At 40.2% G+C, this 17,007-nt stretch overlaps 1 protein-coding gene across 3 annotated transcripts in view; it reads right to left on the bottom strand.

The window, feature by feature from the left end:
- Positions 1–15,293, bottom strand: part of Papss (PAPS synthetase) — a 55,085-nt gene extending 39,792 nt beyond the window's left edge. The window contains exon 1 of one of the 3 annotated variants that reach the window (XM_045758041.2): positions 15,140–15,293. In XM_045758041.2, the coding sequence (XP_045613997.1) occupies positions 15,140–15,172 (33 nt within the window). In that variant the 5' untranslated portion in view covers positions 15,173–15,293. Of the gene's footprint in view, positions 1–8,161; positions 8,320–15,139 lie in introns of those variants that run through there. The other 2 variants (XM_045758042.2, XM_045758040.2) reach the window with 2 other exon arrangements.
- Positions 15,294–17,007: the final 1,714 nt, after the last annotated feature.

Below are 17,007 nucleotides of genomic sequence, written 5' to 3'. Positions count from 1 at the left end.
ACAATATCATCATAGCAGGAAGTCAACCTGGAAATAACCAACCACAGGTCAGAGAACTACTGAGATTCTGTGACAAATTCTCGCTCAGTCAGCAGATTACAGAACCAACTAGGAACGAAAACACGCTGGACCTAATATTCACGAACAATGAGGAGCTAATCAGAGATATTACTGTCTCAGACACTACGTACTCGGACCACAAGCTCATTGAAGTGCAAACTAACATTAATAACGGTAGTAGGCCGAAGAGAAACAACAAGCGAGAAGGGCTATTCAATAAATTCAATTTTAATAATAAAAGGATAGACTGGGAGAAAATAAACAGGGAACTTACAAACATTCAATGGGAAAATGTTCTAAGAAATAAAAATCCTACACAAGGAATAGAAAAACTGACTTCTGAAGCATATGAAGTCTGTCTGAAACATGTTCCTTTGAGGAAAGCCAGAAAGAGGTCCAATGTAGAAAGAGAACGCAGACGACATTACAAAAGGAGGAAGAAATTAACGGAAATGCTTAAGCAGACACGACTCTCCATACAAAGAAGAAATAATTTTAACAGGGAGATTGAAGAAATCGAACAGAGACTGAAGCATTCCCATCAGACTGAAGAAAGGCAACTAGAACAGAAAGCAATTCAAGAAATAAAGAAAAATCCAAAATATTTCATCACATATGCTAAATCAAAAGCGAAAACCACTGCCAGTATTGGACCTATTCGTATTAGTGAAGGTTCATACACTGAGGATGACAAAGAAATTAGTGAAATCCTAAAAAAGCAGTATGAGGACATGTTTAGCACTCCGATACTCAGCATGAAAGTGGAAGATTCGGACAATTTCTTTATGAATGATACTCACACACCTGTAAATATAACTGATATCAACACGAGCGTGGCAGATTATGAAAGAGAAATTGACAATAAGCCCATGCATTCAGCCCCGGGTCCAGACTCATGGAATTCAATATTTATAAAGAAATGCAAAGTGCCGGTAGCACAGGCGCGCAGTATTGTGCGGAGGAAGAGCTTGGACACAGGGAAGATAACAGATGCGCTTAAAGCAGCAGACATTGCCCCTCTACACAAGGGTGGTAGCAAAGCATTGGCAAAGAATTATAGACCAGTTGCACTAACGTCCCACATAATAAAAGTATGGTGACCTGACTCCTGATCAGGGGGGGGAGAGAGATAGGGGGAGGGGGGAGTGATAGGGGGGAGGGAGAGGGGGAGGGAGAGGGGGAGGGAGAGGGGGAGGGAGAGGGGGAGAGAGAGAGGGGGAGAGAGAGAGGGGGAGAGAGAGAGAGGGGGGAGGGAGAGGGGGGAGGGAGAGGGGGGAGGGAGAGGGGGGAGGGAGAGGGGGAGAGAGAGGGGGGAGGGAGAGGGGGAGAGAGAGAGGGGGGGAGGGGAGGAAGAAGAGAGAGGGGGGGGGGGAGGAAGGAGAGAGAGGGGGGGAGGAAGGAGAGAGAGAGCGAGCGTTCACTCCCCCCTGGAGTGAACGATATGGAAGAAAATGCAGATTAGAACCAGTGAAGAGCAAAGGTGCCATAGGCACAATCAGAGAACATTATAAACATTAAAGGTCCGCGGGGCTGTTCAACGTCCTCCCGGCGACTATAAGAAATATTGCCGGAACAACCGTGGACATCAAGAGAAAACTGGACTGTTTTCTAAAAGACGTTCCCGACCAACCGGGGTTGCAACCCGTTCTCGCAAATTTGTATAGTCAATATTGACTTATTAACTACGTGCATAGGTGATATACTAAACATACTAGTTTACCTTGAAAAGCTTCATAGAAAACACCGACCTTACTTAACCTTGTTAGTATGTTAAGATAAGAATCTTATTGCTTCGTAATTACAATTATTACTTAACCTATACCTATAATAGGTTAACCCATCCTCCGAATTGACAGTACGATTTAATACTAAGTGTAATAAGTACACTTTCTAACTGTCATAACCAGTGCATAATTGCACTTATGGGGCTGTTACATTTACCCAACTCCCTCCCCCGATTTAATTCCCCTCGTTTTCTGTTAAGACACAGAATTTTAGGATGAAAATTTCAATTTCATTTTGCAATACACAAGTTTTAAATATCAAGAATTTTTTTTCTGGTTTATTAAACAATATAGATTTTATACAAAATTTTAAAATATCCAGTTATTTTACAATTTATTGATATATTTTAGTTTTGTTTTATTAGTTTTATAAAACTGTAATATCAATATAGCTATAGGTTAAGTACTAATTGTAATTAAGAAGCAATAAAATTATTATCTTCAAAAACTAAGACGGTTAGGTGAGGTTGTGGTTTTCTATTCATTTTTTGGGGTAAACTCAAATATTCACAATATATTTGACTACGATTTAATACTAAGTGAAAATAAGTACAATTCCTAACTGCTATGAATAGTACATAATTGCACTTATTTGTCTCCTTACATTTACCACCCCATTTTTGGAGGACGGGCTGAACCATGTCCATGGAGGACAGAAGAAAATGTATACATGTTGGTTAGCATTGTAAATGTGTGGCCACGTCTGTGGTAGAAAATAATAATAAAAAAAAATGCACGATGTCATGCGCATGACCAACACTTGTACAATGTCACTAAAACAACAGTGAACGTGCTGTGTTGAAACATTGTCCAAGGCCACAAACCTCCCGCGACACTCACACATCAACACAATAAATTAAAAGTAACGTCACCAACACGTAACGGATGAAGACCTGACAACCCGTTAGTGTTCAGAGCACCTTCGGGAACGGTGAGAGGGAGCACAAGAGGACAGAGCTGGTACAACCCAGGACGGGAGGAGGAGTATACCCGGTGTGGGTTGTGGGAGTTGTTCTACTCCCCAAGCTCGGCCCCAGGCCAGGTTTGCCTTGTGATAACTTCCTTCTAGAAGGCTCTTGGGTGCAGCTGCCAACACACCCACATATAATTAATTCATCGTGTCGGGGGATAGGCAGTCAGTGTATTCATACACGTTAGGCTTATTTACCTGAGGGCCAATAATACTAGTGTCCTCCATGAGGACAGGAAGCCTGCGGCTTTTCAAAGGTCCCCCCCATTTGCCCTCATGATTTTTCCAGTTCAATTTAAAACCCAGCAGACTTTTTGGCGTTTACGGCATCGGCGGGTAGGCGGTTCCACAGGTTTACAACTCTATGGGTGAAAAAGCATCTCCTTTTCTGTCCTAAATTGTGTAGTTTGTTGAGCTTGAACCCGTTGCTCCTCGTTCGTCTTGCATCTGACCCTTTGAAGAAATTGACCGGATCGACATCCTCCAAATTGTTCGGTATTGTAAAGGTTTCGATGATTGATTGTTGCCGCCGAAGGCGGCTTTATTGTGCACTCCATACTCATCTTGTGAGCGGTAGCGCAAAAGCATTACAGAGGGCACAAAAGGTCTTTATCAGACCTCATCTTAGATTATTACATAAACAATTTCTTCTATCCTTCACACCTTATAGTTACAATGTCAGCTAAGATCCGCCGTGTCATGCCTGGTCTGCAGTGTTAGCCCAGTGGCCTTCAACCCTTCCTGATACGAGAGGGAGAGCTCTGGTATGATTTTTGTTGCCCGGTGTTGCACCGTCTCCAGAGCAGCTGTGTCTTTCTCAAGATGAGGTGTCCAGGCTTGGATGTAATAATCCAGGTGGGAGCGCACCACAGACTTATGCAATTGACCGACTACTTCAGTTGTAGTTCGAATCCGCCCGGGATTCGAACCCTAAATTATGAGTCGAGAAGAGACCCGACTGTACTACTGGGACTCTATTACATCCATTACAATCCAGCAGGTCCAGAACTTCCCGCAAGAACTTATCGTGTTGTTACTTTAACACGTCCACTCTTGTTCTGGAACATTTCGTATATTGGAAGGATATTAAAGAGTCGTGAACCTCTCATACTCAAAGTGTTGTCCGAGTGTGCTTATGGCACCTCTACTCTTCACTGGCTCTATTCTGCATTTCTATCCGTATCTTTTGTTTCACTATGTTATTTTGCTGTGTATATTAGAGTCGTGGCCTTTCAGTATCTTCTCTCCGAAATTAGTTTTGCTGGGCTACCTCTGCTTGCAATGGCTGATTACTCACGGTGGCCTTCAGTAGGGTAAAATATGCTTAGAGTAACAAACAGAAGACAAGTAAATTATGGTAGATTAGTGGTCATGTGTAACTCAACCTGTTTGACAGGGAGTTAGTCTCGGGTCCATCAATATTTATATGATGAAGTTCTCTCACATAAATGTCTCCCATGAATGTGACAACCAACTTGACATGATGGAAGGGACAAGTGTAAGAGGAGGGCAAGAGTGGTCTGGCCTTGTGGTAGTGCGCTTGTAAACATGATAACCCAAGTATCAGGGGAAAGTGTCAAGCCATTACAACACTATATAGCACCCAGCTGGGAAAGTGAAGGACAAATGTTTGCATCACAATAAGATAACAGTGTTTTCAAGGAGCATCTCGAGATAATAGTGACCAACGAAACCCTTATATATATATATATATATATATATATATATATATATATATATATATATATATATATATATATATATATATATATATATATATATATATTATATATATTATATATATTATATATATTATATATATACACAACTACAACGAGTATTATACAAAATTAGGCATGTATTATTCCTGCACGGGCCCTAAGCCTCTGGCTGGCCCACTAAGTGTTGCTTGTTTCTGTTTTACTTGGGCGGAGTGTGAGTATTTATGACTCGTATGGTCGCTTCAGTAAGATTTTGTCCCATGTGTTTAACAACAACTTCTGCTCTGTTGATTCTAAGTTGAAATCTTAATGGGTTTGTAACTGTGCACTGTGTTAGATAATGTCCCAGTGGTCTGTCGGGCATTTCTCCACAGTGCTGACATTTCCTCTCATCTTCCGGAACCTGTAAGCCTATTTCCCATGCACATGGGTATCCAATGCTGATGCGATGTAAGTGTACTTCTGTTGTTCTACTTCTCCCTTTCATCAAACTAAGTGGTTCGTAGTTGGTTGAATTCTTGTACCAACTCGCAGATCCTGATGTTGCAACTGCTGTGTTGTGGTCACTGTACATCATCTGCATTGCTCTATTTCTAATTACTTTCTTAACCTGTGATAGACTCTGTGGTATATAAATGTCTACATTTTTTCGCTTGGTTGCAAGTTTTGCAGCTTCGTCTGCAATGTTATTTCCTATTATTCCCACATGACTTGGCACCCAGCTGATAAGTACCCGACGGCCTTGACGTTCGAGTGTTTGCTTTAATGATGTGACATTTATCAGATGGATGTTATCACATATGTGTTCTTGTTGCAAGGTTTCAATGGCGGTTCTCGAATCTGTACGATAACATGTCTGTGTTCAGCAAGAGCATGTTCCAAAGCCTTTTGAATGGCTAGCATTTCTGTTTGTAAAGTTGAACACCCGTTTGAGAGTCTGCAACTATTTACAGTTTCCTGCCTTAACTGCAGCTCCGGTTTCTTGTCCCTGCTGATCTACTGATCCATCTAAGGTGACATGCCATGATGATACATGCCATGGTGACATCCCATGGTGACACATCCCATGGTGACACATCCCATGGTGACACATCCCATGGTGACACATGCCATGGTGATACATACCATGGTGACACATGCCATGGTGATACATACCCCACACCATGACATGTGCCGTGGTGACATGTGCCGTGGTGACATGTGTCATGGTGACACGCACCATGGTGCACCACAACCTCATGTTTAGATAGTACTTATTGTAACTATGTGCACCATAGTACAAACATTGAATTCAAGGCCAATTAAATATAATTTGGTACTATTTACTTAATAAGTGTTCGAAAAATACAATTAAAAACAAACTTGAATATTCCTAAGCCTATTATAGCACATATATGTACTATATTAGGCCTCAGATAGCGTGTATTAGGCCTAGGAATATTAGGTTAGTTTAGGTTGTCTTTGCAACATGAATACAAAAATCTTTTCCGATTTGTCCAAATTCAATAGTAACGATTTCTACTTTATGATTGTCCATTAAATCATATATGTACTATGGTCCTCGACGTTACTGTGAGTACTAACTAAACAGGAGGACGGGCTGCATGGTCACACATGCCATATAATAATAATAATAATTTTTATGGCAAGAAGGGACAATTGGGTTATCTTGAGGTTATCTTGAGATTATTTCGGGGCTTTAGTGTCCCCGCGGCCCGGTCCTCGACCAGGCCTCCACCCCCAGGAAGCAGCCCGTGACAGCTGACTAACACCCAGGTACCTATTTTACTGCTAGGTAACAGGGGCATAGGGTGAAAGAAACTCTGCCCATTGTTTCTCGCCGGCGCCAGGGATCGAACCCAGGACCACAGGATCACAAGTCCAGCGTGCTGTCCGCTCGGCCGACCGGCTCCCTGTACTCCCTGTACCCTCCCTCCCTGGTTGTGAGATTAAATAACACTGGTATGTTTTAACTCGGCCAGCTTAGAAGAGTAAACTTTCCATTAACGTGTTTCATAACGTTTTGAAACTTTATGAGAATTTCCTGCCCACCTAACCTTCAGAGGACCCTTAACTTACTGTTGTTGAAAATAAACAAATTTATATTAATTTTTTGTTTCATTTTCAAATTACGTTCATATTCGGCCATACGGACAAACGGTCAAAAGTGACGTTCTTTTTAAGAGGACAGGTTGCCCACAAAGCCACTAACAGGCATAGCGTCTCGGCAGGTCCTTAATCATTAGTCCTTAATGATGTATCTCATAGTGACACATGCCACATACCATGACATGCGCCATGATAATACATCCCATGGTGACACGTACCATGATAGCATGGCTATCTTAAGATAAACAACCTGGAGGTTATCCACAACTCTCAAGAGCACGACCCAGCTTCGCCAAGTAGCACAGTGCAAGTCTCCAAGATAAAATACTGGCTTACTACGCCGAGTACAAAATATGATCTCCGAAGCCACTCTCTATGGATAACTACATACTTGACGGTCACATCACAGTTTGGATATTAACCTTTCTTGACTGGATTTCAACGTTATTGACGGCAAGTACATGCACTCTACCATACTAAGTGTGTAAAGGAGGAATGTATATGTTTATCTCTCAGAATGTTCGGTAATATGTTTATTGTTTGTGATGTGTGTCTATGAATGTATTAACACGATGTACTAAACGGGGTGAGAATAGCTTGAGCTACCTCATCCCTTTGTGTGTGTATTATACCTCAATAAACTTATTTCAATTTCAATTTCAGTACATGCACTCAGTTTTGGGACCCAATTCTCAGCTTCAATACTATATAACAGATACCAAACTATACAAAATAGTATTGGACATAATTCATAATAATACATTGCGGCGGGGAAAAGTTGACGGTGTATACAGTACACTGATGTTTTTTTGGAGGGGGGGGGGGGGGAGTAAAGAGGATGGAGAGGCAAAGGTGAAGGGAAGTTTAGAAGTGGGAAATACAGTGTGTTATGAAAGCAGGCGAGCTGTCCGCCTTGCTGACACGATGTGTGGGTGAAGGGGTTTCTGGTCAATATTTCACCTGGGAATTATGTACTGTGGAGCGGGGTTTTCATCTAGTGAATTGAGGCTCTTGGGCCACCAGCTGTGGGAGCGGGGCGTCTCATCTTGGAGTAATCTTTCTAAAAAAACATTGGGTCCTCTAACATTTCGATGGTGTTCCACACCCTGATGGCTTGGTGCTGCAGTCTGATGTTTAGTGGCTGTATGTTCAGTTCATGGAGTTCCTGGATTGTCTGGTCATATGGTGGACGGTGTTTTGCTGCTCTCCTTAGTGCCTTATATACAGTACATGTTAAGCTTATATCAAGGTCTCCCCCCCCCCCCAAGATGCAACCACACAAGCTGGCGAATCGGGACATTAGAAGGGATCACGCCCAATCATTTCTGTCCCGCCTGGGATTCGAACCCCGAATTCCCGATTATGAGTCGAGAAAGAACCCGACTGAACTCCCAGGAAAAATTCAATGAATAGTTTGCCTGTTACAGGAGTCTTTCACTAACACGGTGGAGACTAAGAGGGTAACATTAGCCCAGGCGTTAATACAGTAGTGTTTAGTGGGAGGAAGAGTACTGTACCTTAGGAGCATTCTTGCGACTGTTGAGGGCAAACTGCATGTCTCGCATCATCATGAAGAGCGGGAGGCCGGCCTGAGGCGCGGGGAGGCAGCAGTGGCGGGCCGTGCGGCTGGTGGGGGTCGAGCCACTAATGACCGCGCAACACGATGCTCTACCACTTTATCTTCTCTACTGATACTGTATATATTATACGCCCGCTATCTTATATAACCCTTCCACACCTGCTTCTGTAGCACCACCTCTTGACCACACCACCACCACCACACCACCACCACCCATGCACACTCCTCACCCAGCCACCTCACCCAACAACACACATATAAGGGAGTTTCATATTACAGGCATAATATTAACAATGGTTAACGTTGCTCATATGGTAAGGATGTCAGCCAAATTTGAGGTACAGTGGGAATAATTTAAGAGGTGGCATAGTCTGAATGCTTTTGAAATTTTATTCCAGTTCATATAAAGTCAGTGCTCATATTACATCAGTGTTCACAGTAGAAGGATTGAATGACATTCCATCACCAACACAAATGTTTAAAGGAGGTAAAGAGAATGAATTAAGGGATATATTTATAATATGCGACACAGTCAGGAGCAGCACTCACAAACTAAAAGACTCAAAAGCCCCAGGTGTGCATGGAATTTAATCCAAAGTCTTGTCTTTCAGAACTGAAAGACAAGAGCTATGAGAAGAGGTTTAGAGGCATTAAATATGCCAAAACTAGAAGACAGAAGAAAAGGAGGCTAAATGATTACTACATACAAAATAGTAACGGGAAATGACAAAAATTGAGAGAGAAGAATTCCCGAGACCTGGAACTTCTAGAACAAGGTCGTAAATTTAAACTAACTAAACAAAGCTGCCGAAGACATATAAGAACTCATTTTCGCAGAGAGGTAAACGGTTATAACAATTTAGGGGGCCCGGGAGTTCAAAAATATTCCTCCAAATATGAAATATAGTGAAAACTGTTAAACAAACCTCACATTATTTGGCATTAGCGTCGTGAAAATTTCGTCCCAATATGATAAGAAATGGATTTTATACGAATTTAAAAAACAAAATACTATGTGCGCATCAAGTACCCAGTACTGATGATGATAACACCTCTTAGTGGAACTCATGGATAATGCAGTGATTAAAAGATGTAAGCACCTGTCTCATGCACAAAGATGATGACTTGAAGTGAGGAGGGTCCTCAAAGTTGATATCAGCACATAAGAATAAAGGTAACTGCAGAAGGCAAAGCAAAGACAAATCCTAGAGAGAGTAGAATATCACCAGAAGAAACACAAAATGGACATTGTGCAAGAAGCATATGCTGTGCTCTCCAACTTTAGAATCACTTTTAATTACATGGACTGTGAAATACTAAAGAAACTGTTCATGACTTTTGTGAGACCAAATTTGGAATATGCAGCAGTTGTATGGTGCCCATATCTCAAGAAGCACATCATCAATAAACTGGAAAAGGTGCAAAGGCATGCTACAAAATGACTTCCAGACCGGAAAAACAAGAGTTATGAAGAGAAGCTAGAAGCGTTAAATATACCAATGCTAGAATATGGAAGAAAAAGAGGTGATATGATCACCACTTACAAAATACAGTAATGGGAATTGACCAAACTGACAACGAGGAATTCCTGAAACCGACAACCTCAAGAACAAAAGGTCATAGATTCAAGCTGAGGAAATAAAGGTGCCAAAAAAATATAATTAAGTTTTTTGCTATCAGAGTAGTAGACAGTTGGAACAAGTTAAGTGAGAAAGTTGTGAAGGCCAAAACTGTCAGTAGTTTCAAAGCATTATGTAACAAAGAGTACTTGCTCTGCCAAACAGGATTCGTGCAGGATACAGTGGAGCCTCGATTTACAAATTTAATCCGTTCCCAAAGATGGGTCGTAAGTCGAAACGAATTTTTCCATAAGAAATAATGTAAATTGAATTAATCCGTTCCACACCCCAAAAAAATATTAACTTAAAAATACATTTTATACCAAATACAACTTTTTTTTCTAGCTACAATACAGTATGTTTATCTTACCTTTATTGAGGACTCTTGTTGACATCAGGCAGTGATGACTTCTCTGGGATACACACACTCCTACGTTTTGCCTGCATACCATTAAGACCTGGTTGTGATTCACTGCTTGTTTGTTGCACTAAAAACCTTTCCATATGGCTATGTTTTTCCATACGTTTTAATTTTTTCTGTAGTGAGGCATCACAGTGTCATTAAAAAGGTTAAGGCAATGGCCTACTGCACCATGATTTGGGCGAGTCGTTTCAGTTACACCATCTTCATGTTTACGAATGATCTGTTTTTGCTCAATGGTCATCCTCACATGTGTTTTCTTAAGTTGCACCTTACCACTGACTTTCTTGGGACCCATGGCATAATATAATAATTAGTTTTATGTTCAAAATACAAAAAACACCAAAATAATGGAATTCTTTACAAGTGCGATCGTCACTAAGTGGGAAACTCTGGTAAACTGAGGTGGGTCGACCCGTGATACCAGGAACCACTCGCTTGGTCGACCCAAATGCGTATCAACAAAGGTCGTTAGTCGAGGGCACGGTCGTAAGTCAAGTCACATTTTCCAACAAAATTTAGGTCGTAACTCAAAATATTCGTAAGCAGGGGCAGTCTTAAGTCGAGGTGTCACTGTACAACCAAAAGTATCCACAGTATTTTCAGCTAAGTGAACTAGTGTGTAGTATAAAGTAGATTTTATATGGTACTAAACACACTATTAATGCAACAACCAATACAGAAAATGAAATAAGTATACAGTATATGCATAGAAATAAATAAATAAATACATACGGAACATATTTTGGGTGAGTAGCCCCCATTGGTGTGATAATGTAGACAAACAGTCTTGCTGCAGAATCAGAATAAGCCTCTCAGTATCCATAAAGTAAGTAAACATTAACTTAAGTGTAGAGAAATGGGGGAAAGCTATGATAAGTGTGGCGTGTGTCACTGTTCTGTAGGGCCCAGGACAAAACGGGGTATCGAATGTGCAGGTTGCAAATTAATATACCACTGCACCTGTCTTAAAATCTCAGATGCCTTGTGTGAGGGCCATATTATAATGTGAAAACTGAAAGTAATGGCCTCATTTACATTTATTGCATCACTTGCAATGATAAACTTAGGAAACAGCAGAAACAATGAAAATAAAGGTGAAGCAAATGAAAAGAATAAAGATGAATCAGTAGAAGAGGTTAGGACTAGGGAAGAGTCAAGTGTGGTGAAAAATGATGGATCTTTAAATGAGATAGTTGGGGAAGTAATCAATGTGCACAGACACACAAAACTAAAGGAATGGATTGAAAGCCACAAAGGGATGAAAGAGTTGCAGGGGCAACAGAAGGTTTTGATGAAAGAAGTTATAGACCTTAAAAAAACATTAGATGCTACACATTTGGACAGGCCCTGGGCCAGCCAGGCATCCCCAGGGGGGTAATCAGACATTCGAGGGGAATTCGGCAAATGCAGGCAGAGTTCTGGATAGAGATGCAGAAATCATGCATAGGCATAGACAAAAATACCTCATTAAATGAAACCTTGCAAAAGAGGACAAGAATGACAAGGCATTGTTAGAGAAACTGATAAGCAAAGTGGACTTGAGTATATTAGATGTCGGGAGGTTGGGTAGCCTGGAAGCAAATATGGTAAGAATAACCATTGCAAATTTTGAGCACAGAAGGAACATACTAAACCATACCCACAAAGATCTTGAGGGCTATAACCAAGTAGTGACACCTCGGCTTACGAATGCCCCTCTTTACGCACTTTTCAGGTTAAGAGTCCAATTTCTTCATAAAATCTGAATCTAGTTACGAACTTTGCCTCGGGAAATGTAATTTGTTGATATGCGTATGGCTGACCTAGCGTGTGGTGGCACAGTGACCGCACCTCAGTTTACCAGTGCCTCCCGCCTAGTAACAATCGCACCTGAATTCTTTGTAAAGAATTTCATTTTTTTTTGGGGGAGGGGGGCATTTGAACATAAAAGTTATTATTATATACAGTATCTCACTATGGGTCCCAAGAAAGCCAGTGGTAAAGTTCAAGCCTAGAAAACACATGTGAGAATGACCATAGAGGAAAAACAAAGAGATCATTCGGAAGCATGAAAATGGTACTCATGTTGTTGAACTAGCTAGGCAGTACAACAAATCTGTCAACGATATACACTGTAATTGCTAAGAAAAGGACATTATGAGTGCTAACGTGGCAAAAGGCAAATCAACAATCACAAAACAAAGAACACAAACACTTGAGGATATTGAAAAGTTGTTATTAATTTGGATAAACAACAAGGAGTTACCAGGTGATAGCATTTCAGAGGCCATCATTTGTGAGAAAGCAAGGCAATTGCATGAAGACCTTTTAAAGAAAACCCCTGGAACGAGTGATGCAGATACGAGAGAGTTTAAGGCAAGCAGGGGATGGTTTGCGAAATTTAGAAAAAGAAGTGGTATTCATAGTATTGTGAGGCATAGGGAGGCTGCCAGCTAGACAAACCAGCGGCTGAAAGATTTATTGACGAATTTAAAGATTTTGTAGAGTGAGGGATACCTACCACAACAACTGTTTAATTGTGACGCGACAGGACTATTCTGGAAATGATTTCCTAAGAGGACATACATTACCCAGGAGGAGAAGACATTGCCCGGACACAAGCCTATGAAAGATAGGCTAACTCTTGTGTTGTGTGGGGTAATGTGAGTGGTGATTTGAAAATTAAACCCTTGCTTGAGTGTCATTCTGAAAATACAAGGGTTTTCAAAAAATATAATGTACAGAAAAGCCAAATGTGTGTGATGTGGAAGGCTAATAGTGAGGCCTGGGTGACAAGGCAATTTTTTACGGAGTGGGTGAATGAGGTGGTTTGCCCTGCCATAAAAAATATCAGCAGGAGAAACGTTTGCCAATCAAGGCCGTGCTTCTCCTCAATGCTCCTATTCATCCTCCATGCTTGGAGGATGCATTGTTGGACAAATTTAATTTTGTTACAATAAAGTTCCTTCCTTTCTAACACCACTCCTCTAATTCAGCCTATGGATCAGAAAATCATATCCAATTTTAAGAAACTTTATAAAAGGGCACTTTTCTGGAAATGTTTTGAAGTGACTGATTCTACACACCTCACCCTCAGAGTTCTGGAAAAAACACTAACATTTGTAGTGCTTTAAAACTCATTGACAAAGACTGGCAAGAAGTGACTCAAAGAACCCTGATCTCTGGCTGAAGAAAATTGTGACCTGAATGTGTTTCAGAATTAGACTGAGGGGTTTGAACCTGGACCTGAAGTGCCTATTGTTGAGGAAATTGTTACTCTGGGATGGAATATGGGCTTGGAGTTGGATGGTGCTGATGTGGAGGAATTGGTGGAGGAACACAGCAAAGAACTGACCACCAAAGAACTCTCAGTCCTTCACAATGAGCAGCAACAAGAGGCAGCTGAGGAAATTTCTTCAGGGAAGGAGGAGGCAATACAGAATGTCCCTTCCTCAACAATTAGGAAGTGGTGTAGACTATGGGAAGAAATGCAAACTTTTGTTGAAAAGACTCACCCAGAGCAGGCTGTACTAGGCTGTTGCATTAATTTTTTTTAATGACAATGTGATGCCTCACTACAGACAAGTGTTACAATGAAGGGAATACAATCCTCTATGGATTAATTTTTAGTGAGGAAAATCAAGCAGCGAGCCACAAGCAGGTCCTAGTGGTATGCAGGCAAACCATGCCAGAGTGTACCCCAGAGAAGTCATCACTGCCTGATGTTGTAATGGAATCAAACCGTCTCTGGGAACAGATTAAATTTGTAAGTTGAGGTACCACTGTAATAGTATAATAATAATAATAATAGTTTATTTTGGAAAAGTACATACATACAAAATAAGTTATAAAAAGAATGTTGTTTTTTAGATAAGAGCTAGTACTGTATATACTATGCCTACAGCCAGTAATAAGAGCATTTCAGGCAAGATGCGTGGGGGGGGGGGAACCATTTAAAAACTAAGGTCTCTGTGGTGTAGTGGTAAGACACTCGCCTGGCGTTCCGCGAGCGCTTTGTCCTGGGTTCGTATCCTGGCCGGGGAGGATTTACTGGGTGCAAATCCTTAACTGTAGCCTCTGTTTAACTCAACAGTAAAATGGGTACAGTACTTGGTTGTAAAACCGATTCTTCGTGGAGGTCGTATTATTTGTAACTCTGCATCTATGTATGTACTTTTCCTTAATAAAATATTATTATTATTATTATTATTATTCCAGTGAACATAAGATTAAGAACTTGCTGAAAATGCTACGCATACTAGTGGCTGTACAAGAATGTAAGAATTTTTGTATATATCTCAAAAAAAAAAAAAGAAAAAAAGTCAAGATGACCCTTTCTCAACTCGCTCCAAACATAAAACAACTATTAAATTAAAATATATTTGAAGTGTTTGGAAGAACAGTATACATAACTTCATCTATTATATCCAGAAATGTTCTTAAGTTTTTTTATTAGCAAAATTAGGTATACACAGCAATGTGCTGCTACCCTATTCTATACGAGATATTACACAGTGTAGGTGAAGAACTAGCTATAGGGTCAACTGTTATTCCCATCTAACAAGATGGTTAGTCATACCTGGAATTAGGGGAGATAATACCTGCCTTAATACAAAAGCAAACCAGCTCTGACTAAACATCTGGCTATAAATTCATCCAATATTCACATCTTACACGATGGTTTAGTCATGCATAGAATCAGGGGGGAAAATATCAGTCTCAATACAAAAACAAATCAACTATGACTAAAAACCAGACGAGAACATAGAATGTAAAAAGGCTGACCTATTAGCCCCACACGAGCGAATTGTAAATCTTCGGCGACAGGCGAACAAAACAGTAATAATTGAAAGCCATACTGTGTTTTCTACGGAACTTGATAATAAACACTTACTGTTTTCTGTTTCTTGCAGTCAGAGTTGGGCATGGTGTTGTTCTGGGGGTCAAAACCCAAGAGTGTAACTTAGGGAGTACCGCCCAACCTCTCACACCCAGAAAGAACAAATGTTGCTTGGCACCGTACTGGAACCTGACCCAACTAACACTTGGGTCAACCCATATATCGCATTTAAAAAATGTGCAACTAAGTTGGAACAGATCAATAACCCACTATTTATTTATTTATATACAAGAAGGTACATTGGATTAGAGAGAATACATAGCATTGTCATTGCAATCAATCTTAGCTACCTATGTGCTTTAATATACTGTACCTACAATTTTCTCTCAGCTTTTTTTTCATTTCATGTAACTGTTATCATTTTTTTTGTCTATAAATTTTGCAAGTATTTACCTCCTTAAAATTTTCTTAGATTAAGGACCTGCCCGAAACGCTGCGCGTGCTAGTGGCTTTACAAGACTGTAATTACCATATTTGTATCCTCACATTCCTTATGTACATTCTTGTATATGCATAAATAAATAAATAAATAAATAAATAAATAGCATAGTATTTACAATCTTGTAAAGCCACTAGTAAGCGCAGCGTTTCGGGCAAATGTTTTTATTAATTTTAATTTTATTCGGGCAACTATGTTTTTATTATTTTTTTTATTCATATATACAAGAGTTCTTATATTTTTGTACAGCACTAACACACATAGCGTTTCGGGCAAGTCCTAATTTTCACGCACACACGCTGCTGTCCAACTCCCTGAACCCATTACATGCCATGCAGTCAGGAAGACCATTGACAAACTAAAATACAATACAATACAATACAATTTTATTTAGGTAAGGTACATACATACAAAATTTTTTTACAAGGATTGGTTGACTTATAGGTAGAGCTAGTACATACAATGCCTAAACCCACTATTACGCAAAGCGTTTCGGGCATGATAAACTTAAATGACAAGCTTAATACTAATTGAGCATAATGAGTAGAATGAAAACAAGAAATGAAAACATAGATGAAAAAGCAGCACAAATACAATTATGTCGACAAACAGCGCTCTTTAAAGAAAAAACAGACATTGGTTGACAATAGAAGGGTAAGGTAGGTTACAGGGAATTTATTAGGTATAGCTTCGCTTTTAACTTAAACTGGTTGAGAGAGGTACAGTCTTTAACATGGTTGGGAAGGTCATTCCACATTCTGGGCCCCTTGATTTGTAGAGCATTTCTAGTTTGATTAAGTCGTACTCTAGGAATATCAAAACTGTATTTATTTCTGGTGTGGTGCTCATGGGTTCTGTTACAACCTTCTATGAAGCTTTTGAGATCAGGATTGGCATTATAGTTTAGCGTTTTATATATGTATAATACACACGAGAGAATGTGCAGTGACTTAATGTCTAACATATTCAGAGATTTGAGTAGGGGTACCGAGTGATGTCTGGGGCCAGAATTGGATATTGTCCTAATAGCAGCTTTGTGTTGAGTAATTAGAGGACGTAAGTGATTTTGGGTAGTAGAGCCCCAAGCACAAATACCATAGTTGAGATATGGATAGATAAGGGAGTAATAGAGAGTCACCAGGGCAGGGCGTGGTACATAATATCTGATCTTAGAAAGAATGCCCACAGTTTTTGAAACTTTTTTTGATATGTTTAGAATGTGTCCCTGGAAATTCAGCTTGTGGTCAATGAGAATGCGAAGGAATTTGCCATCTAATTTGTTACAAATTTGGGTATTGTTTATTTTGAGATTTATTTGATTAGAGGATTTATTGCCAAACAGAATATAGAAGGTTTTGTCAATGTTAAGGGTGAGTTTGTTGGCAGTTAGCCACAGATGGACTTTATTTAGCTCAGTATTTAC

Source organism: Procambarus clarkii, chromosome 58 (assembly GCF_040958095.1).
Source record: "Procambarus clarkii isolate CNS0578487 chromosome 58, FALCON_Pclarkii_2.0, whole genome shotgun sequence".
In the NCBI taxonomy this organism is placed as follows: domain Eukaryota; kingdom Metazoa; phylum Arthropoda; class Malacostraca; order Decapoda; family Cambaridae; genus Procambarus; species Procambarus clarkii.
This window is presented reverse-complemented; position numbering and strand designations above follow the sequence as displayed.